The sequence below is a fragment of the Ptychodera flava genome, chromosome 11 (genome assembly GCF_041260155.1).
Source record: "Ptychodera flava strain L36383 chromosome 11, AS_Pfla_20210202, whole genome shotgun sequence".
Classification (NCBI taxonomy): Eukaryota; Metazoa; Hemichordata; class Enteropneusta; family Ptychoderidae; genus Ptychodera; species Ptychodera flava.
Genome location: NC_091938.1, coordinates 4,803,721 through 4,823,259, shown reverse-complemented (window position 1 = coordinate 4,823,259; position 19,539 = coordinate 4,803,721). Strand labels below are relative to the sequence as shown.

At 35.2% G+C, this 19,539-nt stretch overlaps 1 protein-coding gene across 1 annotated transcript in view; it reads left to right on the top strand.

The window, feature by feature from the left end:
* LOC139143731 (titin-like) overlaps positions 1-19,539 on the top strand; it is a 184,781-nt gene that overhangs the window by 158,896 nt on the left and 6,346 nt on the right. The window contains exons 187-204 of the mRNA XM_070714267.1: positions 2,054-2,189; positions 2,584-2,762; positions 3,153-4,034; positions 4,640-4,837; positions 5,952-6,104; positions 6,539-6,764; positions 8,391-8,456; positions 9,892-9,936; positions 11,110-11,254; positions 11,717-11,960; positions 13,381-13,422; positions 13,955-14,425; positions 14,756-15,154; positions 15,632-15,767; positions 16,295-16,470; positions 16,934-17,128; positions 18,023-18,233; positions 18,659-18,945. Of these exons, the coding sequence (XP_070570368.1) occupies positions 2,054-2,189; positions 2,584-2,762; positions 3,153-4,034; positions 4,640-4,837; positions 5,952-6,104; positions 6,539-6,764; positions 8,391-8,456; positions 9,892-9,936; positions 11,110-11,254; positions 11,717-11,960; positions 13,381-13,422; positions 13,955-14,425; positions 14,756-15,154; positions 15,632-15,767; positions 16,295-16,470; positions 16,934-17,128; positions 18,023-18,233; positions 18,659-18,945 (4,191 nt within the window). The remainder of the gene's footprint in view (positions 1-2,053; positions 2,190-2,583; positions 2,763-3,152; positions 4,035-4,639; positions 4,838-5,951; positions 6,105-6,538; positions 6,765-8,390; positions 8,457-9,891; positions 9,937-11,109; positions 11,255-11,716; positions 11,961-13,380; positions 13,423-13,954; positions 14,426-14,755; positions 15,155-15,631; positions 15,768-16,294; positions 16,471-16,933; positions 17,129-18,022; positions 18,234-18,658; positions 18,946-19,539) is intronic.

Below are 19,539 nucleotides of genomic sequence, written 5' to 3'. Positions count from 1 at the left end.
TGGTCGTCCAGAAGCACGTAACGTTGATTGTCTAGAACCATTAGCATGTAGAGCATTATAACTGTGTCCACAGTGGTCCCCATAGATGTACCTGTGCAATGCATTGAGCATACACTGTCTGTTGTTCAGTGTTGTGGCCAGACATTGCTCTATTATTGCTTTTAATCTCATTGGTGATCAATCTTATCAAGAACTGTTGACAAACTTTCTTTGTCGGTGTCTCCATCAGACCACAGTTTCCAGACTAAGCTTACTTCTGACAGTAGATGGGTCTCTTTTTAATCAGGTCACAGGTCATTTTAGCCATGCCCAACCCTCCATTGTCCTATTATTGTAACAGAATATCACAAAATAGGTCAGGTTATTCAGAAAAGTGATTTTCAGCATTTGCTGATCTTGAAAACATTCTTCTACTGGTTTAAGCAAAACAATTAAACCTGAAGAAAACAAATCAAACAAGAAATTGGAGGACATCAACCAAAATTCAGATTTAAAAAGCTAATCTTTTCATTGCATACAATTTGTCAACTTGTTTTACATTCTTTGATCAACCTTCACGATGTCAAAATATTGCTCTCTGGCATTTTCATCTTCACTTATTATTAAATTCTGGCAAACAAAGTATATCCTCCTATACAGCATGTGTACACATACATCAGCACAAATTCAAGAAAACTTACCAAAGAGGGCACACAGTCAGAGGTCACAGTCTGGCATTATTACCCATTGACAATTTCTTCTGTACTTTTTGGTCGCCACGGAGAAGTTAGTTTTTACTTTAAATTCCATCAGTAGCAATTTGTGAAACATGCCACATACATTGTAAGGAATGTCAACATTTGTGAGCTTTTAATCACATCTGTACTGAATACCTTACCAAGTGTCAATGATTGAAACTCAATGTACACAGAGGACAGGAGCTGACATCACATCAAATATACCGTATAGCTTTTGAACATTTGCAGTGGCCCCTTTATTTTCTCAAAGAGATCTTGTGAAGGTACTATCAGGTTTCTCCACAGAAATTCATGAGGTAAAATTTTAAACAGACAAGAAACATCTTTCATCTTCTGTGCAACTTGAATGGCGCATAGCAGATTTGTTACCATGGCAACTGAACTTTTTCAAATCATCCAGTTGACAGCAATTTTGTGATATTAAAAAAAAATGAGCAAAAAGTATGTGCTAAACAATGACAGAATAGCTTGTTAACCCATTTGGTAAGAAGATGTCAAGAAGTCAGATTGGTTCACAGGTTGTCGACATTTTGTTTGAATTGACAAATGAAGGTCCTTCAACTCAGACAGAAATGTTGTGTGACTTTTACGAAAGGAGATATTGTTGAGTGTGAAAAAAATTGATAGTCTTTGTATTGGAGACAGAAAGGTCTGTGTTTTCTGTGTCTTTGAGTTATGAATACAGGTTGTGACTTGTGACTGGCTTTTGACATCGTAATCTTGCTCTAAGAATGAAACATTCCCAGAATTCTTTTCATCTCCTTTGCAGTACAATACAATAGAACACTAAAAAGATTGTTCTGCAGAGTGAACAGAATTTTCCCAGCGTTGCTTTGCTGTGTAGTCTTTCAAAATATCTTTCTTTATGAACCAGACAAAGATCATAATGAAATATACTGTATCAGTTTTAGGTTATTCAACTACTTGCATTCTACAAACTGCATTAAACCAATTCTGATAATTATGTATTCTATTTTAGATAAAACAAAAACCTAATCGGATTGGTAATTAATTTAATAATTAATGATATACTGACATGTACATGTAGATACATTTATGTGGCCAATAATGATACCAGCATCTTGTAAACAATGACCGTAACACTCAAAGAATACAAATACAGGGAGAGGCTGTTGGTGTTGTAATGAATAACAGAAAATTTAACATTACACAAAAAATACCTATGTTTAGTTACTTTTGTTGCAAATTATTTTAAATTCTATATGTGCATACCACCAAAGTAACTTTGAGAATGGCCATTTGTAACCTACAGTGTAATGAATTAACTTTATGTTCTTCTCTGAAATATTCTACAGCGGTTGAGCCAGATGAGACCTACAACTATGTGAGGCCATCATTCCCCAACCCACCAAGAACCCAGACAGTGACAGAAGGTCACAGCGCATACTTTGATGTGACAGTCAGTGGAACACCAAAACCAACCACTGTCTGGTGAGTGATTTTTGACTTCCCTTTCTTCTTGCAATTCCTTCCATTGACTTTCCTGTGTCTATCCCCCATTGATCCGTTGCCTTGTATTGGGATGTTTTCATCCCGTATAAATTGCTTTCTGTTCAATCACTATTGATGGCAAGATGAGGACAAAGAGGTGCCTCAACTCTAAAACTGCCGATGCTTTCTCACAATTTCAAAAAGAAAGAGTGGGTGACTGGAATGTGTGTCTGTTTTAATCAGTGCATTGATGTAGAACTAGTAAATGTGCATTGAAGGGATGGCAGAACTGCTCTATGGCAGTTCTTTTATGCAATACATGTACTTACGCTTGAATGATGCATTGAAATTCAGACAGACTTGACAACGTGTATTTCTGTGGATTGTTCAATAGGTTCAAAGATGATGTAGAAATTGAAGAAAGTGACCATATCAAAGTTGAGAAGAGAGATGGCAGCAGACAGACACTGGTCATCACCAAGGTTACACAGGAAGATGCCGGAATGTACAAACTGAATGCCAGCAGTGCAGCCGGAAAAGTTTCCTGTGTGGCTGAATTGATTGTCACTGAAGGTGAAGTCCAGATGTGAATTATTCATGGCAACTTTCTTAGTATACTAGTACTGTAGCTCTCTTTTTTTGTCCTTATAAATGAGTGTTACAGTTCTCTCATTTGTCTAGCAAATGCGTGAAATTCAACAGGAATGTTGAAAATAAATGCTTACCGACAAATATTGACATTGATTACATTTCTAACAAATAAAAAAGGATTTGTATGAAATGGCTGATGTGGTATTGGGCCAAGCTGTCAATGGTCATCAGCCTATCAAATTTAGTGTAACAAATGATAAGAGTTGTACCCATCATGTCATAATTTTGTAACAGCTTGAATCATTGGTTGATAGTCTGTTATCTGCAATCTATCTGTCTTTGTTAAGCCATTATTATCTTTGTCAATTTCAGTTGAAGCTGATGTTGAATCCGAGGGTGAAGATGATGATTCTACCCATGGAAAACAGAAAAGACGAAGCAAGCAGTCTCTTCTCGACACGGAACACAAGACAGCAAAGAGAACATCCAGGTATTCCTCCTATGAAGAAGACGAAGAATCCAGTTTCAGTTACAAGTCCCGGGAAAAGAAATCCAGTTTTTCCAGGAGGAAAGATGTGAAGGAAGAAATCCACTCAGCAAGGAAATCTGAGAGTTTCTCAAGGACGAGTGCTTCTAAACATGAACTCCGCTCAGTTGAAAAGAGCAAACAGGAAATCAAGACGGCTGAAGAAGAAGAAATCGACATTGATTTGGAAGATCCGGAAGTTTCCAAAGCTGCAACAAAAATCCAGGCAACTTTCAGGGGACACAGAGCAAGGCAAGATGTGAAAGAAGAGAAGGAAGAATCGATAAAAACTGATTTGCCGAAACCTGAGGAAAGTAAACCTGCTGAGGAAGAAATAGACATTGATTTGGATGACCCAGAAGTTGCCAAGGCAGCCACTAAAATTCAGGCGACTTTCCGTGGACATTCCGTCAGGAAAGATGCCCAGAAAAAAGTGGAAACAAAAGTTGTTGAAGAGGACTTGAAAAAGGACTCTGCCAAACCAACAGAAGCAGCTGTACCTGTAGAAATCACAAAACCTGTTGAAACACCGAAAGAAACAAAACCGGACGAATCGAAGAAGCCTGCTGAAGCAGAACTGACAACTGAAGACAAGGAAGCTGAGAAAATTAAGGCATCTATTGATCTGGACGACACAAAGGGTGCCGGAGAACCAGTATTCACCAAGACCTTGACAGACACCTCAGTCAAAGATGGAGACAAACTTGTGCTTGAAGTTGAACTCAAAGGTAAGAGGTCATTTTCAGGTCAAAGGTTGTTGTCATGGTAGCAAGATGAGACATTGTGAAGACCTGTAGACAGACAATTGGCACAAGACAAATATCACTTAACATTACAGATATATCATAGGCTATATCTAACTTCAAAAATTGATTTAATGTTAATTTGTGTTATTTTCTCTTCTATCATTCTCTTCTGTTTCAAATCATGATGATTAACATCCATTTTGTTCCTATTACTTTACAATTATTTTACTTTACTATTCATTTACTTTATCTCAAATTTGCAAAAACAGTGTTATTTAACATGTTCCTAATGGAGTTATTCTAATGAAGTGTCATTTCATCATTCTTTATGACCAGTCTAAAAGTCTAATTCTGTGATTTTTATACCATTTCTTTCTGACAAAGCAAAGAATTAAATCACTTATGTGAACAGAGTATAATCTGTGTATTAAGAACATATGCAAAATAGCGAAACTTGAAGGTTTCTCAAGAGTGTTCTTGGTATACAGGTTTCATTTAATATTATTTTATAAAACCCAAGCATGTTTGATTTATTTTGTTTTGCATGTTGTTTTTATCGCATTTTCTGACATAATTTTACTGACCAGGTGCTCAACCCATGGACGTTGGTTGGTTGCGTAATAATCAAGACGTAGAAAACTGTGAGGATTTCCGTTATGTGCAAAACGGAGACATCTATCAGCTTGTCATAGCTGAGGTGTTTCCGGACGATGCCGGCACTTACGTCTGTGAGGCCCTCAACGACTTCGGAGAGGCTGAAACCTCTGCCACTGTTACTGTCATTGGTCAGTAGAATAAAAAACAATGCCCTCTAGCATTGGAATCAGACACTTATTTCATGAGCAAAATCATGAAATAATATCTGATACCAGTAGCTAGTCTATTGCCTGTACTATGCCTGTACTTTCACTATCAAGGAAAACAAAGCATCCTATTCTTTTCCTTTCCCAATGCTATGCTCTCCAAGTTGCAGCTATGGCTCAGCGGGTGCCAAATCCTTGTTAAGATGTCAGACCTCTCTTCATTATATTTCCTGAAAAGCATGCAAAACTATTAAATACGTTGCCCTTTTGAAAGAAAAATTGTCATGATTGTGTTTTTGCCATCAGAATGAGTATCAAGTCAAACCAAGCTGATTGAAATTTATAGTACAATGTACACGGTTTATGTCATGTTTGTGTACTGTGAAATTACGGATGTGTGAATACCCAAGTACATCAGCATCTTTCTTCACCCTATATATCTGTATTTGAACACTATTGATTTCAAGAATGCCTTTTGGTAAATAGACAATCATGACCATAACACTAATGGAATTCTTTAATTTCTATCAAAACCTGTATATACATATATTTACTCCTACAGTAAAAATTTGCAACAAGTAACTGCTTTGCAATTATCCTTTCTAACAGTTTGCCTTTTTATATTTCACTTTTTTATTCAACTTTAGCTAAGCCAAAGGAGAAATAAAAGTATTCGACTTTGTAGAGACAGTATCTGTATTCTTGCTTAAAATGTTATGCTGTGATAAGTTTAAGATGAACGTTTTATACATTCATAGATTTGCTCTTAAAGATGTAGTCAAGAACTAGAACTTCTGTTTATTTGCTATAAGTGTGTGTATAAATTTCTTGCAGCATTGTACTGCCATTTCTTGCTACTTGAGAATTCTATAGCTTCAGTTCTTCTCTTAGATTCCAACAGCAGTGACAGTAGCAGTTCATTGCAGCCAATCAAACATCAGGTTCTATAGTTCGTTAGGTTTCAGTGTACCTTCGGCCAATAGGATGTCAGGTTGCCATATTCAAATGAGGTTTGCATGTAACATCAGCCAATTAAGTGTCAGGTCACCATATTTGAATGCTGCTAGTCTCACTGTCACTTTTTACTCATGAACAGAACCCAAAGATGACAAGCCAGTTGCAAGTAAACCAGGAAAAGATGAAGATCTCTTTGAGCCAGAGTTCATCACAAAACCAAAATCTCTCACAGTTGAAGAAGGTCAGTCTGCCTCATTTACAACTGAAGTGGATGGAGAACCAGTGCCTACTGGTAAGTTTTGTTATTAACCAGTGTCTACTGGTAAGTTTTGTTATTAACCAGTACCTACTGGTAAGTTTTGTTATTAACCAGTGTCTACTGGTATGTGTTGTTATTAACCAGTACCTACTGGTAAGTTTTGTCATTAACCAGTGTCTACTGGTAAGCTTTGTTATCATCATGATCAGCAATGCCACAGTGAAATATCGACAAAATATTCACAGGTTTTAAGGGAAGTATGTGGAACCTAAACTTTTGGGTGAGGAGCGTTTTTCTGTACTCAATAAAATCTTGGTTGTTTGCGTAATTCTCTTAACACTGGTCTTAAAATGAAAAAATAGCTAAAAGACAAACTTTTTTGAGAAAACCAAATAGCAGCGCACTGAATCTCTACTATATTTCTAATGCCATTTGTATGGCATTGTTATGTTATGTTTTTATTTCAGTTCAATGGAGCAAAGATGGACAAGAAATCCAAGACAGCGGACGCATCAAATTGAAGAGCACACAGTTCGTCCATACTTTTGAAATCCCAGTAGCTCTGTCCCCAGACTCTGGCACTTACACCTGCACTTCAAGCAACAGTCAAGGCAAAACTCAGTGTGAATTCACTCTGACAGTGAAACAAGAAGAGGTGGACACTGCCAAAGTCACTGAACTTCTCAAAGCCAGGTAGGCACTCTGACATTTCCCATAGTGGTTAGTCCCCACGGACAAAGTCCAGGAGTCTTATGGTTTGGGTTCTGTCCAACCATCCATTCATGCATATTCTGACATATAACGTAGTAAATCTTTGTACTTTACTACTTGGGATAAAAATACTGATGGTGTATGTTTCTATTGATGATTCAGTTTTTTCGTAGGTAGGTGGTCCAACAGAAGACTTTCATCACAGGAAGTGCATTTTAGATGTTATTTCATACTGATATCTTATTAGGTTTTTTCCCAATTGTTAGAATAGGCATGCAAACTATAAAATGTGAAAATGCTCCTGACTGCCATTTATAGTTATTGCAGTTATGTTGACATTTCATTGTTTTTATGTGACATATGGTACAGTTCCTCAACCTTTATATATACAAGTCATATTTGTATACTTATAACACCAAAAAAAAATTTATATAAAAAAACAGTATATTTTAAGCGAATATTTGCAAATTTTGTTGTAGCGATTTTACCATTCCCCTAGTTTAATGTAATAATTGGTTAAAGCACTTTATGGAAAACACTGGCAATATAACCTATTTATTTGACTCCAAGGGTTAAAGTTTAGGTTGTGCATAATGAATTCAAGTGATATCAAGTCGGCAGATACTGTCAGTCAGAATAGATAGTATCTGGTGAACTTCAGATACAAGAAACGGTGTGCATTTATACTTCAAAAAATTTCAGTATTCACAAAAAGTTGCATCAATATGTGAATATTTTGATTAGCAAAACTGAATGACATTGCATGTCACCAAGCAAGTTCATGTGGAAGTCCAAGAATTTTTACAAATCATACCGGTGGATTTAATCAATTCTTGCCAAGTTTTTGAAATCGATCGCCAGGTAGTAGGTATTTCCAATCTTGTGTAGGTATTTAAAGAGAGTCCAGTGGCAATGAGGTTATCTACCAGACTGACACACATCAATTCACAGCAAAGCTGCTTGTAGAACAGCGTAGGAATGTAAAATGTTTATGTCAGGAGGTCCATTCATAAACAATACATTATGATACCGTCACCAGTGTGGTACACAGCACAAACATTAACAAGAGAGAAATCAGCGATTTTGTGATTTTACAAAACAAAGGGTCACAGTGTTCTATAAATTAGAACTCAAAATGCTAACTCAGCAAGAAGGGCACAGTGATTATGAATAATTGACACTTGTTGTGTTTTGATCAGTGTTGTCTAGTTAACAATTCACTGTACTTAACGAGTGCGCCCTGATTAGTCTCTCACACACAACACAGAATGATGCAAATGTTTTACTGACATTTGTACAAGCAGTTCAGATCTTCACAAGAATCTGTTTGAAGCTATAACAGCAATGTGATCCATGTGTTTTTCTATATATCATTGTCCAGCTAATGTTGAATTTATCGATGAGTTAATAGTAATTTAAAGGTTATTTGAAAGTAATTTAAAGGTTATTTGAAAAAATTCAAGATTGAAGAAAGCCATTTAATTTGAATGCCATCATGGCTGTGTAAAATGTAGTAAGCATTTCTAGCAAGTATTTGTATAGTTAGTCTATTTTGGTGTTGTCAAAATGTCAGTCATGTGACTGATTCATCTCCGTTTTTATCTCCAGTGATGATTCTGCACAGGAAGCAGCTAAACCGTCAAGTGATGAATTAAAACCTGACATCGATGAAAGGTTGGCTTCATGTTAAATATGGAAAAAAAAATCAGCTTTGCTGTTTTGCAAATGCCCTGTGGGGATCATTATTGCATGAATATTAATCACGCATGCAATATTTTGTTCCAATCACACATCTCAAAAGTCAATGGTTTTCTCTCTTTTGAACTTTCAGGTCTTTGCAACCAGAAATTTTTGTTCTGTGAAAAATAAAAGACAGATTTTATGTCTTTCTTAGATATCGAAATCTACTATGTCTGCTACGTAAAGAAAAAAGTCAAAATGTTTATTATTTAATTATACCAGCTATCCTCAATGTTTACATCAATTTTCATATGCTTCAGAGTGATTAATAGATAACATTAAAAACAATTAGTTGGTTCAATCATTATACATGTCTGTGATTCAACACAATAGAGGTAGAACCATCTGGAGATTTCTCCATTTCCTTTTGCAAATTTAATGAATAAAAAAAAAAGAGCCATGGAGAGAATACCATACCAGCCTGTGACAGTGCATCTTAACTAATGATTGACAGTATTGTCACAAAAGGGATACACTTAATATCTTCATTTGTCAGAATGATAACAATTTAACCATTGTATCAGTGAGTACCACAGTGTAGCAATGTACAGTCTAATCTGTTACATTGTATCAGTTAGTACCACAGAGTAGCAATGTACAGTGTAATCTGTTACATTGTATCAGTGAGTACCAAAGTGTAACAATACATTGTTACCAGGCAGAAGAAGAATGCTACATACTAACAGATATTCATTGTTGCAAGGAGGTCACAGTTGCATGTGTACAAGATTGTATTTAACAATTAACTTTTTCTGTTTTAATGTTGATGACTCTTGAAGTTGAATTGCAGCCTTAAACATACAAGACGTTTCTGAAATTTAAGTCGAGTTCAATTCTTACTAAACTGTTATTTTCAGTATTGCAGATGTGTTCATTTTGATTTCCACCACCCCACTCCCCTCCCATCCATTCTGATATCAATACAAATGAATAGTTTAATCATTATCAATATTCATGAATTTGAATATGCCTGCCAGAATCCATTCCAACATTGAATGCAGGATGAATTCACCCATATATGTTACCTTACAGTCGCTGTTGATGGAAAGGTACATCTGTTATGAACTTCCATCTGATTGGCTGAACTATTCACCTGACTGGCTGAACTATTCATCTGATTGGCTGACAGGATTATTACTTTTTGCATGCACCCATACTGTTACATCAGCCAATGAAGAAACACTAACCCATTTCATCACCCTCGTTCCAAAGTGATATCAATGACAGAGAAGTGTAAACGTTCACAATGAATTAATACCTCTCCGAATACACAACAATGTCCAAGTGTGGCTCCTCAAAAAACCCAAGCCTTTCCCATAAAAAAATTTCAGTAAACTGATGTTAGGTGTACCTTGTATTCTGTCTACAGTGAAGAAGATAAACATCCAGTAAGAGCAATAGAAACTGCCCTCAGGTTGGCCACAGCTACATACACCCTTTGTTTAATACTAATAGAGTAATAAAGTCATCTGTGTTTACAGCCCTTCTAAAACAAAAAAGAAAAATCCAGCGGTGTATCATTTTGCACTTTTAATGCCATTATCAATTTTAAGTTGCAGCTGTTTGTGGTTTCTTTTTATTTATTTTAGTTTTTAACTTAATTTTTAGGCACAGACTTATTTAAAATATCATAGATAGAAGGCTGACTCTACTACATGAACAGAACATTTTAAATGTAGTTTAATTTGAGAAAGATCAAAGAAAGCAAAGTTGGAATGACCTTTAAATAAATAAGATAGCCAAATTGTTTTTCAATAACAGTACATTTTGAAGTTTATTGTTCAAGAGATACAAATTATTTTTCAATAACAGTACATTTTGAAGTTTATTGTTCAAGAGATACAATATCGTAGAAACTCCATTTTTCATAGCCGAAAGTACTCGTCATTTAATGTATTTCTCAGTGAAAATGAAAAAAAAAAGATGAAGAAAAAGTAGAAGGAAACATTTCATATGAAGCGTTTTTATGAATTTTAAATGCAATAATTTACAATCAGTTTGTACAAGTTTGTGCAGTAGAGTCAGAACATATCGAATAAGCTGATTATTTTTTTGTAGTATTTCTCTTTTTTTGCATATTTCTGACCTTCTAGGATCTCATAGCAGTTTTATAAAATGTATTTTAGTATGTTTGAAGAGATGGGAAGTCTTTGATTTTCACTCACTTTCCCCTTTAAATATTCATCAAAAATTTCCTCAAGAAATGTTAAACCAAATTGATACACTCTCTATAATCAAAACAGAAGAATTTGCTGGAAACAGGATTCATTAAACACAGATAAATTCATTCAGTACAAGGGTAATTAAATCATAAATTGGGTTAATTTTGGTAGAATTCCATTTTACATCCCCGTTCATTATTTCACTGCTTGAATATTAAATGCAAATCATAGTTCTCCACTGTGTTGTGCAATATTGTAGAAAAGTAAATGACACATTGCACAGCATGCATGCTACTGCTGATGCCAGCACCTCACTTTCATCTTTCTTGCCATAATTGCACTGCAGATAAAATGTGCAAAGTCAATGGAAAACTTACAACACACAATTGTCATACTGACTTTTAGATTCCTGTTTTTACTTCCAGTAAACTTGACCCAGATGCAATGACTGCTGATGTTGATGGTATTGGACAACTGGATTTTCGACATCTTCTGAAGGAATCTGAAAAAGGAAAAGAATTGAGAGTTGAGGCAGTTGTACCAAACTTTACAAAGAAACCTAAAAATCAGGTAAAACTTTATTAAATTGTATCAAGGCACTTGTACCAAACTACAAAGAAACCTAAAAATCAGGTAAAACTTGGTTAAATTGTATCAAGGCAGTGATGCCAACACACAAAAAACCTAAATTTCAGCTGGAACTTGGTTAAATTGTATCAACTTTATGAACAATGTAACACCCATGCATACAACGCCAAATTAAGTTGTGATACAATTTAGAACAGATCACCATACAAATCATTTGATTTACTCATACTCAAATTGTGTCGACTTTGTGAACAATCTATTTGATGACAATTCCTCTTACCACATTATCAATCACATTATCAATCTAATTAACAATTTTACATTGAATCGTTGATAGAAATTTGGAAGAATTACAGGATTACATTAATTTCCACATCTTTATACCAACACTGCTTTGAAAGTATATGTAGTTTCACTTTGCTAATTTTGTATGTACATATACAGAAAGTACCAGAGGGAAGCAAAGCAGTGTTCACCTGTGAGGTAACTGGTACCCCAGAACCAGAGATCACCTGGTATGTCGACAACAAACTCATCAAACAGTCCAAGTACTTCAACATGACAGTGGAAAACAATGTGTGCACCCTGACGATAGCAGAAGCATTCCCTGAAGATGCAGGTGAATACAAGTGTAATGCCACCAATATCGCTGGGGAAGCCACAGTTACAGCTTATCTTGAAGTAGATGGTAAGTCATCAACATGTTAATATTACCCGCATCAAAATTATCTTCCAAGTCTACAATGTGAGTACAAGGTCAATATGGTTCTGTACTTTGTGTACAAATTGCCTCATTTGTATATACTTTGTATATGCATAAAAACACAAAGGATACAATTCCCAGGTTTTTACAATAGCTTGGTTCTCTGCAGAAGATTTTGTAAGAACTAGAATAATTGCAGTCTTTCAAATAAGCATATATTAACAAATACTTTATCTCTGTACTGGAATTCTTTTTTTCTGTAGAAATTTGATTAACCAGTAGACTTTGTTCTAGCTTTGATTTTTCTCAGCAATGTAATTTTAGCATCTCGAAAGCAATTTACTGTGTTTCAGTTTTAAAATAAAAGGCTGGTATTAAACCAGCAGCAAACAACAGTTCACCATGGATACTGTAGAATATTGTGGAAAATCCAAATCTGGTAATTATTATTCTATGCATGTCATTGATTTCTCTGATTATTTGCATGCTGTCAGAACTAAACAAGTATAAACCCTGAGTCATCAAAACTGTACCTTACTTATTTATAATATTTACAAACAAAAAGAGCACTACAGTTAACTTCAAATGCAAAAACCTGCAAGCTCCCCTTTGCAAAAGCTGAGGGTATTTGTTGGACACCAAGTATGGAAAGGATTCAAGCATATAAATGGTAGATGGTATCGCATGGAAACTAAAAGTAGCATGCCGGAATAAAAATAAAATCACAGGGCCATTGCTGGATTAAGCAATACAATCATTGAGAGTGCAAGAGCGGAAATTAATTTCACAAAGAAATAAAAACATGCTTGAAGAATTAACTAACCATTAGTCAATTCCTGTCCCGCATGTGTCATTTTCAAAGTGGTACAGTACCGCTGGTTTTTGAATGTTATTGCATTTTACCTTCATGAGTTGTAACGTCTCTTATCCATGTACTACATCCAAAGTTTTCTGATGATGGAGAACAAATGCATTTTTTTAAATTTTATACAATGCTGCAAATTTCAAATTTCTCCCAAAGAAACCTTTTGATTTGGCATCAGCATATCATCATAGTCCTGCCAATGACTGCATCATAGCATTAAGCGCATCTTTTTTACATCAGAATCTCATCATATGTAAATTTTTGTAGCCATTCAAACAATTATTCTGATCTTTGATAAATTACCTCCCTTTCTCAATTATACTTGTTAAAGCTCTAAATACATCCAACATCAGAAATACTTGCCAGAGATGTGTATTTATCCATCATACCGCACACACCCCAGCACATCCAACCCTGCCACCAAGCATTGCACTGCAAGCCACCCCCTCACCCATGCCATACCCTGCAAAGCCAACCACTTCATTCCTGCCATGCAACTAACACTGCATTCCATACTAATCCCACCCCATTCTACTGTAGCTGGAGATCATACTGGAAGTTATATGAGTCTGGATGAAACAGGTGAGACACCAATTATCTTGTGAGCACGTCATCATTATCATCTAGTCAACCATCCTTCAATTATGGATATTTTGTGAAGTGTGTTTTGAACAATTTTGTCACATCTTGAGAAACATAACATCAGCACTTTTATTTATTAATCTTGAATGTGTCTAAGCAGTTAATGACAATCTCGCTCATTAACATCCACTTCCTTTACTTCTCAATGCTGTGTCAGTGATTTGATAATTACATGTGATGAAATTGGCAACTTCTCCTCTGTTTGCTGATTAATTAGTTTGTCCAATTGTGGTCAATACTTCTATTCATCAGCAAATGGAGGTGAAAGGTCATGACTGTATGTGTGCATTTGTCTTTCAGGTTTTAATTGCTTTAATTAATAATAATAATATCTGTCTCTTTTGCTGAATATTAACAATTCTAATGCCTCAAATTTCAACTTGATACATGAAGTATGAGTGCATGCAGCCAAGAGTTTGATGTGTTCTCTGGGATAATACCGGTAATTTACTTTTTCATCTCAACTCTGTAGAGGATGATCTTGATACTGGTGACCAGTTGCTAGAAAAGACAGCCACCAACATCCAGGCAGCATTCAGTAATCCAGAGAAAAGACAAGAAGCAGTTGACATTGACCTGGATGACCCAGAGGTCGCCGAGGCTGCCAAGAAGATACAGGCTGCGTTCCGTGTACACAAATCTCAAAAAGGAAGTCAGGACAGACCACCAAAGTTTACAAAAGAACTCCAAGACATAGATGTGTGCGTTGGGAGTGCACTCAGGCTGGACTGCCAGGTTGATAGCTCCCTTGAACTTGAAACCAAGTGGTTCAAAGACGATGCTGAAATTTCAGAAGATGGACATTACAGTTTTGAATTTGGTGATGATAATTTCATGTCGTTGATTATCACTGAAGTTGAAGAGGAAGATGATGGGACATACACAGTGGAAGTTAGCAATGCTGCAGGCTCAGCTACCTCAACCGCTGATGTCTTTGTTGATGGTATGTGATGTTGTAAATGATAACAGCATTGATTGTCCTATGAAAGTCAGTCAAAAAATGTGTTCATTGTAGTAAATACATTGTTCAAAGCCATGGGCATTATAAAGAGACCTAAAAATATATTGAATTATTGTCATCAAGCTACCAAATCAAAATTCAGCCTCTGTCATAATGAGATACGATTTAGCGAAAAAAAATGCGGATTTGCTGTTATGCTTGATATATCTTGTACATTTCATTTGAAAGGTACATCAGTTCAACCATCAAAAGCCATTCTACTGCATTCTTTTCATCAATAAACCAAACATTCATGATCATTCTATCTTTCAGATTTCACAGACACTCAACCACATAGTACTAGTGCACCTCCCAGTGACATTGGGAAATTAGCATCCAAGATTTCTCTGCCTGTGCCAATACCTGGATCACCTGAGAAGAGACCAGAGAAACAAGCACCAGAATTTATTCTGAGACTCCGCAACAAAACAGTTGCCATAGACAGTGTGACAAAACTGTGTGTCACCGTGAAGGCAGATCCTCCTGCCACAATCAGGTGGTTCAAAGAAGGGGAAGAACTGGAAACCGGAGAGAAATATGAAATCTTTGAAGAAAATGAAGTGTACAATCTTGAAATATATGACACTGATGTGTTTGATTCTGGGACCTATAGTTGCACTGTAACTAATTCAGTTGGCTCTGCAACGTGTAATTGTAATGTCACCATTGAAGGTTAGAGTAAAGTATATGAAAATCAATGTCATGGTGTATGTAATATGGTTTCATCAAGCAAGAACCAAGCTGTCTGTAAAGCCATCACTTGTCCATATTGTAAACAATCACCCTGTTATTTGTAATAGTGTTGCAGTATTGTGACATATTGTTGCAGCATTGCAACAATTTTTTGAGAATTGCAACATTGTTACAAAGTGGTAAGAAACTGGTGATAGCATATCATTGACATTGCACTTGTCACATTGTAGACATTGTTCTTAGAAACTTTTCACTTTTAACTTTTTACCATGTGGATAATATTTATGGTGTGTTTTAGTTTTTTTGTAAGGAAAATTTACTTTCATAATATAAATAAATCACAATTCATTACCGGTATATCATTATGTGAAATGATAAATGTTATTGTGTCTTTTAAATAGTCAGGTATGTGAGAATGCCCTGTACATAAAATTTCATTGTAAATATATTCTTCAGGTGGTGAACCAGACAAGTCAGCAACTTATGTGAAACCGACAGTGACACAAAAACTGAAAGACCTTGATGTGTTAGAAGGTAGTGCAGCAAGGTTTGATTGTAGAATCACAGGAGAACCTGACCCAGAAATCAAATGGTAAGTCATATCCTTTCTTTGTTGATTTCACCATAGTAAAAATCAATCTCCCATTCGTTCATTTCATAGTGCTACAACAATGACAAGAATACTCACCTGTGTTATCTTGTCAGACAGTTTATGTTAATTATGTGCCGGAAGTTTAAACAAAACACTAGTTACTGCGTACTACCATGAAAACCGTGAAAAGGATGTAGATCTCCATCATTAACCATACTAAGGATACATAAAGATAAAAATTATTGTTCCCCAACTCACACTTTGATATTAATTATTGCAAAATAATGAGGATAAATGAGATAATGCTATTTGCCATACTTGAAAGACAATCCTACATGTATCTTGTAACAGTGGCATTTACAAAATACTTGCTTTCAGTTTAGATACACTGTTGCAATATAAACTGATGAAGACTACTTACTGACAACATCAAAACAATGCAAATATCCATTATTTTAGTGACAAATTATTTTATACTCATCAGCAGTATACTAATGCTTTCCTTTATTTTCTTATCTATCTCTCAGGTACAAAGATGGAAAACCACTAAGTGATGGTGCTACCTACAAGATCTTATTTGAAGACGATGATCTATGTTCATTGGTGATACCAGAAACACTCCCCTCAGATAGTGGACTGTATTCCATCACAGCTGAAAACCCCGCAGGTTCAGTTTCCAGTAAAGCAACTCTATTTGTTGAAAGTAAGTAAATAATTCAGTAGTATAAGGTAGAGGATAATGTTATGGTGGAGCAAAAGTTATTTTGGCAGCACTGTATGTCATTTCTGACTTTTCTGGGATGTATCACTTTGGCTTTAAAACATGAATGTTTCTGACTTTTCTGGGATATATTTCTTTGGATTTAAAACATGAAGTTCCTGGTTATCTTAGCCTGTCAAATTGCAAAGACATAAAGTAATTATTAAAGAGTATAAGATTGTTAGGAGTATATATTTTAATGAAAATTTCGATTACAGTGTATAAATTGTTTTATCTAACTTCCATATGGCACAGAGGCTGTATAATTCCTTAGCAAAGGTGCCATACATATGAAGGGTGAAAAATATCGCAAAATAATCATAGAAATAGACTATGAGAATGAAAATGACAGAATTTTTAATTGATAAAATGTGAGTGTCTAATGTTGGTGATAATTACTTGTCAGGTTTGAGTGATGTTGAAGAAGATATGGAAGATTCTACTGGTCAGTCTGGTGGCTCAAAAGATAAAAGTGGAAAAAGTGGCAAGAAACCAGGATCAAGAGAAGATAAGAAATCTGCGCCAGAATTTCTGAAGAAAACAGATAAACAACACACTGTCCAAGATGGAGAGACACTTACATTGAATTGTGAAGTCACAGGTGAGTTGCACAAATTAGCAGTGATTCAAATATTGCATCAAAAGCCTGTCAGCTGCAACTCTGTTTTGACCTCAAAATATCTTCAAATTTTTGCAGATATTCTTTAAACAATGTCACAACAACATTCATTTGTGACAGAACTGTGATCCTGAAAGATATATTGACAACCTTACTGTCTCACAAAATTGCATGGAGGGACAAAATTTAGTATGGCATCTGTTTAATATTATTCTTCAAACATGTTCAGAAGCTATCCCATTCAGTGTTTTTATTGTATTTGTATACACCTTCTACAGTAGCAAGATTTTTATGGACATATTTTAGTTTACAAATAAATTCTTGAAAATAATGCCAATAAAACAGTGCATGGGCCTTTAATTATTACCAGATAAATGTTGATAACAATTTTTAATATCATGGTGAGAAATATGAATTAGACCTAAGATCATGAACTAAGGATTTTGAAGTGTTAAGACCTTTGTCATTTTTCAAATCACAGTGAAGATACACTTGCGAAAGGTGAATTCAAATCACCAGCATATCTTGGTTAAACTATGCAACCTCATTGTTTAATATACCACCAAATTCTCGCTCTTGTAAAACAAATCAATAAAAGTAAGTTCTGTAATTAAAAATCACTATTCCGAGATAATTCATTCTGCAAACCAGGTGTGTGAAACATAAAATTGGTAAGGCACTCTCCATAGTGTAACCTCTTTTCTACAAAGATGTTTCAGCAACAATGTTCTTCTTCAAAAAGAATTTCAAGTATAAATAATAAAATTTCTAGTACCAGTACACACAAAAAGCAAAGTTTAACTTTTTTATCTCACAACAGTGGATCCGCAAACTTTAAAAGCACATTTTAATGTTGATTATCTCATTTCATTTCAGGCAATCCAAAGCCTACAGTGACATGGTACTACAATGATAGGGAGATACAGGACAGTGAAGATTTTCATTATACGACAGAGGAAGACACCCACTGTCTTGTCATCAAAGAGATCTTCCCAGAGGATGCTGGACAGTACGCTTGTAAAGCCAGCAACTCAGAGGGATCTAGGACCTGTGGGTTTTCTGTACATGTAAAACCGGTTGCCAAAAAGTAAGTGGTATCTTCTAAACAGTTGTCTTCAAAATTGCTTCAACATTTGGCTTCATAATCACTCCTGGGACTAGGTTACAGAAGCCTGAAAAATTACTAACAGCACAAGGAAGTGTCTAGACTTTTGTTGTAAATGCTGAATCATTGTCATGTAATACAGTATTGTAGCAGTTTGTTTCTAAACTTTATACCTCATGACTTGTTGATTTTCCAAAATCTTTATACAATTGTATCTGCAAAGATTATACTATTTATGTTATATTATATGTATTGTTAATACCATATACTGGAATGAATCATTTGTGCCCAATCTCATTTTGAAATTTCCAAGCTTCAATTCAAAATAATGATAAATTTACTACAACAAAATATGAGAGTATTTGGTGAAAAATTAACACCTGCATTTTGTATCTTCTTTTCCACAGACCGGAATGTTCTCAACTTCTCAGAGAACAGCAGTGCATTGTGGGAGATTCAGTCACTCTAAACTGTGAAGTCACAGGGATCCCTGCTCCACAAGTATCATGGTTATTTGAAGGGAAAGTTCTACAGGTCTCAGATAACATCCAGATTTCCCAGCCAACTGATGGAGTCCACACACTGACGGTGATGAATGTGACGGGCAAAGATCAAGGAGAATACGCTTGTAAAGCTGTCAACTCATCTGGACAATCTACTGCAGCCGCCACTGTATTGGTAGATTTGAAAGAAGGTACAATTGACACATTAAAGCTTCTATCAAATGTTGAATACTGATAAAATTTTCCAAGATGCCTACAATATGGTGTTTTGTGCAGTTGTATAATTTTTTACTCTGACAATGTAAAACCCTGCCCTTGGATGAAATTGTAACGAAGAAATTGAAATAATATCATTTAATATAAGTACATTGCGATGAAAGATAAAAAGAACCGAGTCCTATTAAAACCAGTGATGTTTACCTCCAAAAGAAATAAAATGATCATAAAACTTTGTAATATCAGTAAATTTATGAATCTGATCATCAGTGAGTCGTCCTGATGGTAAAATTTCCAAAATACTTAAATTACTTCGGGAATTTGTGGAAATTTCTCAGCTTCAGTCATAATTACCAGTACAATGTATGTGAACAATTTTCTTGTAACAAAAAACTTCATTTAGTCTGTAGTTCATCTGTTTGGCCTAAAGCTAGAGGTCCCACTGCTAATCATCTGATCTGAATCAAATCAAATTAAAGTATTCATAGTACAAGTGAAAGTGAAGGGACAAAAGCATTTCTTTTTTTTATATTTTTGGTAATGTTTAAAAATTTTCTCTTTATTTTTTT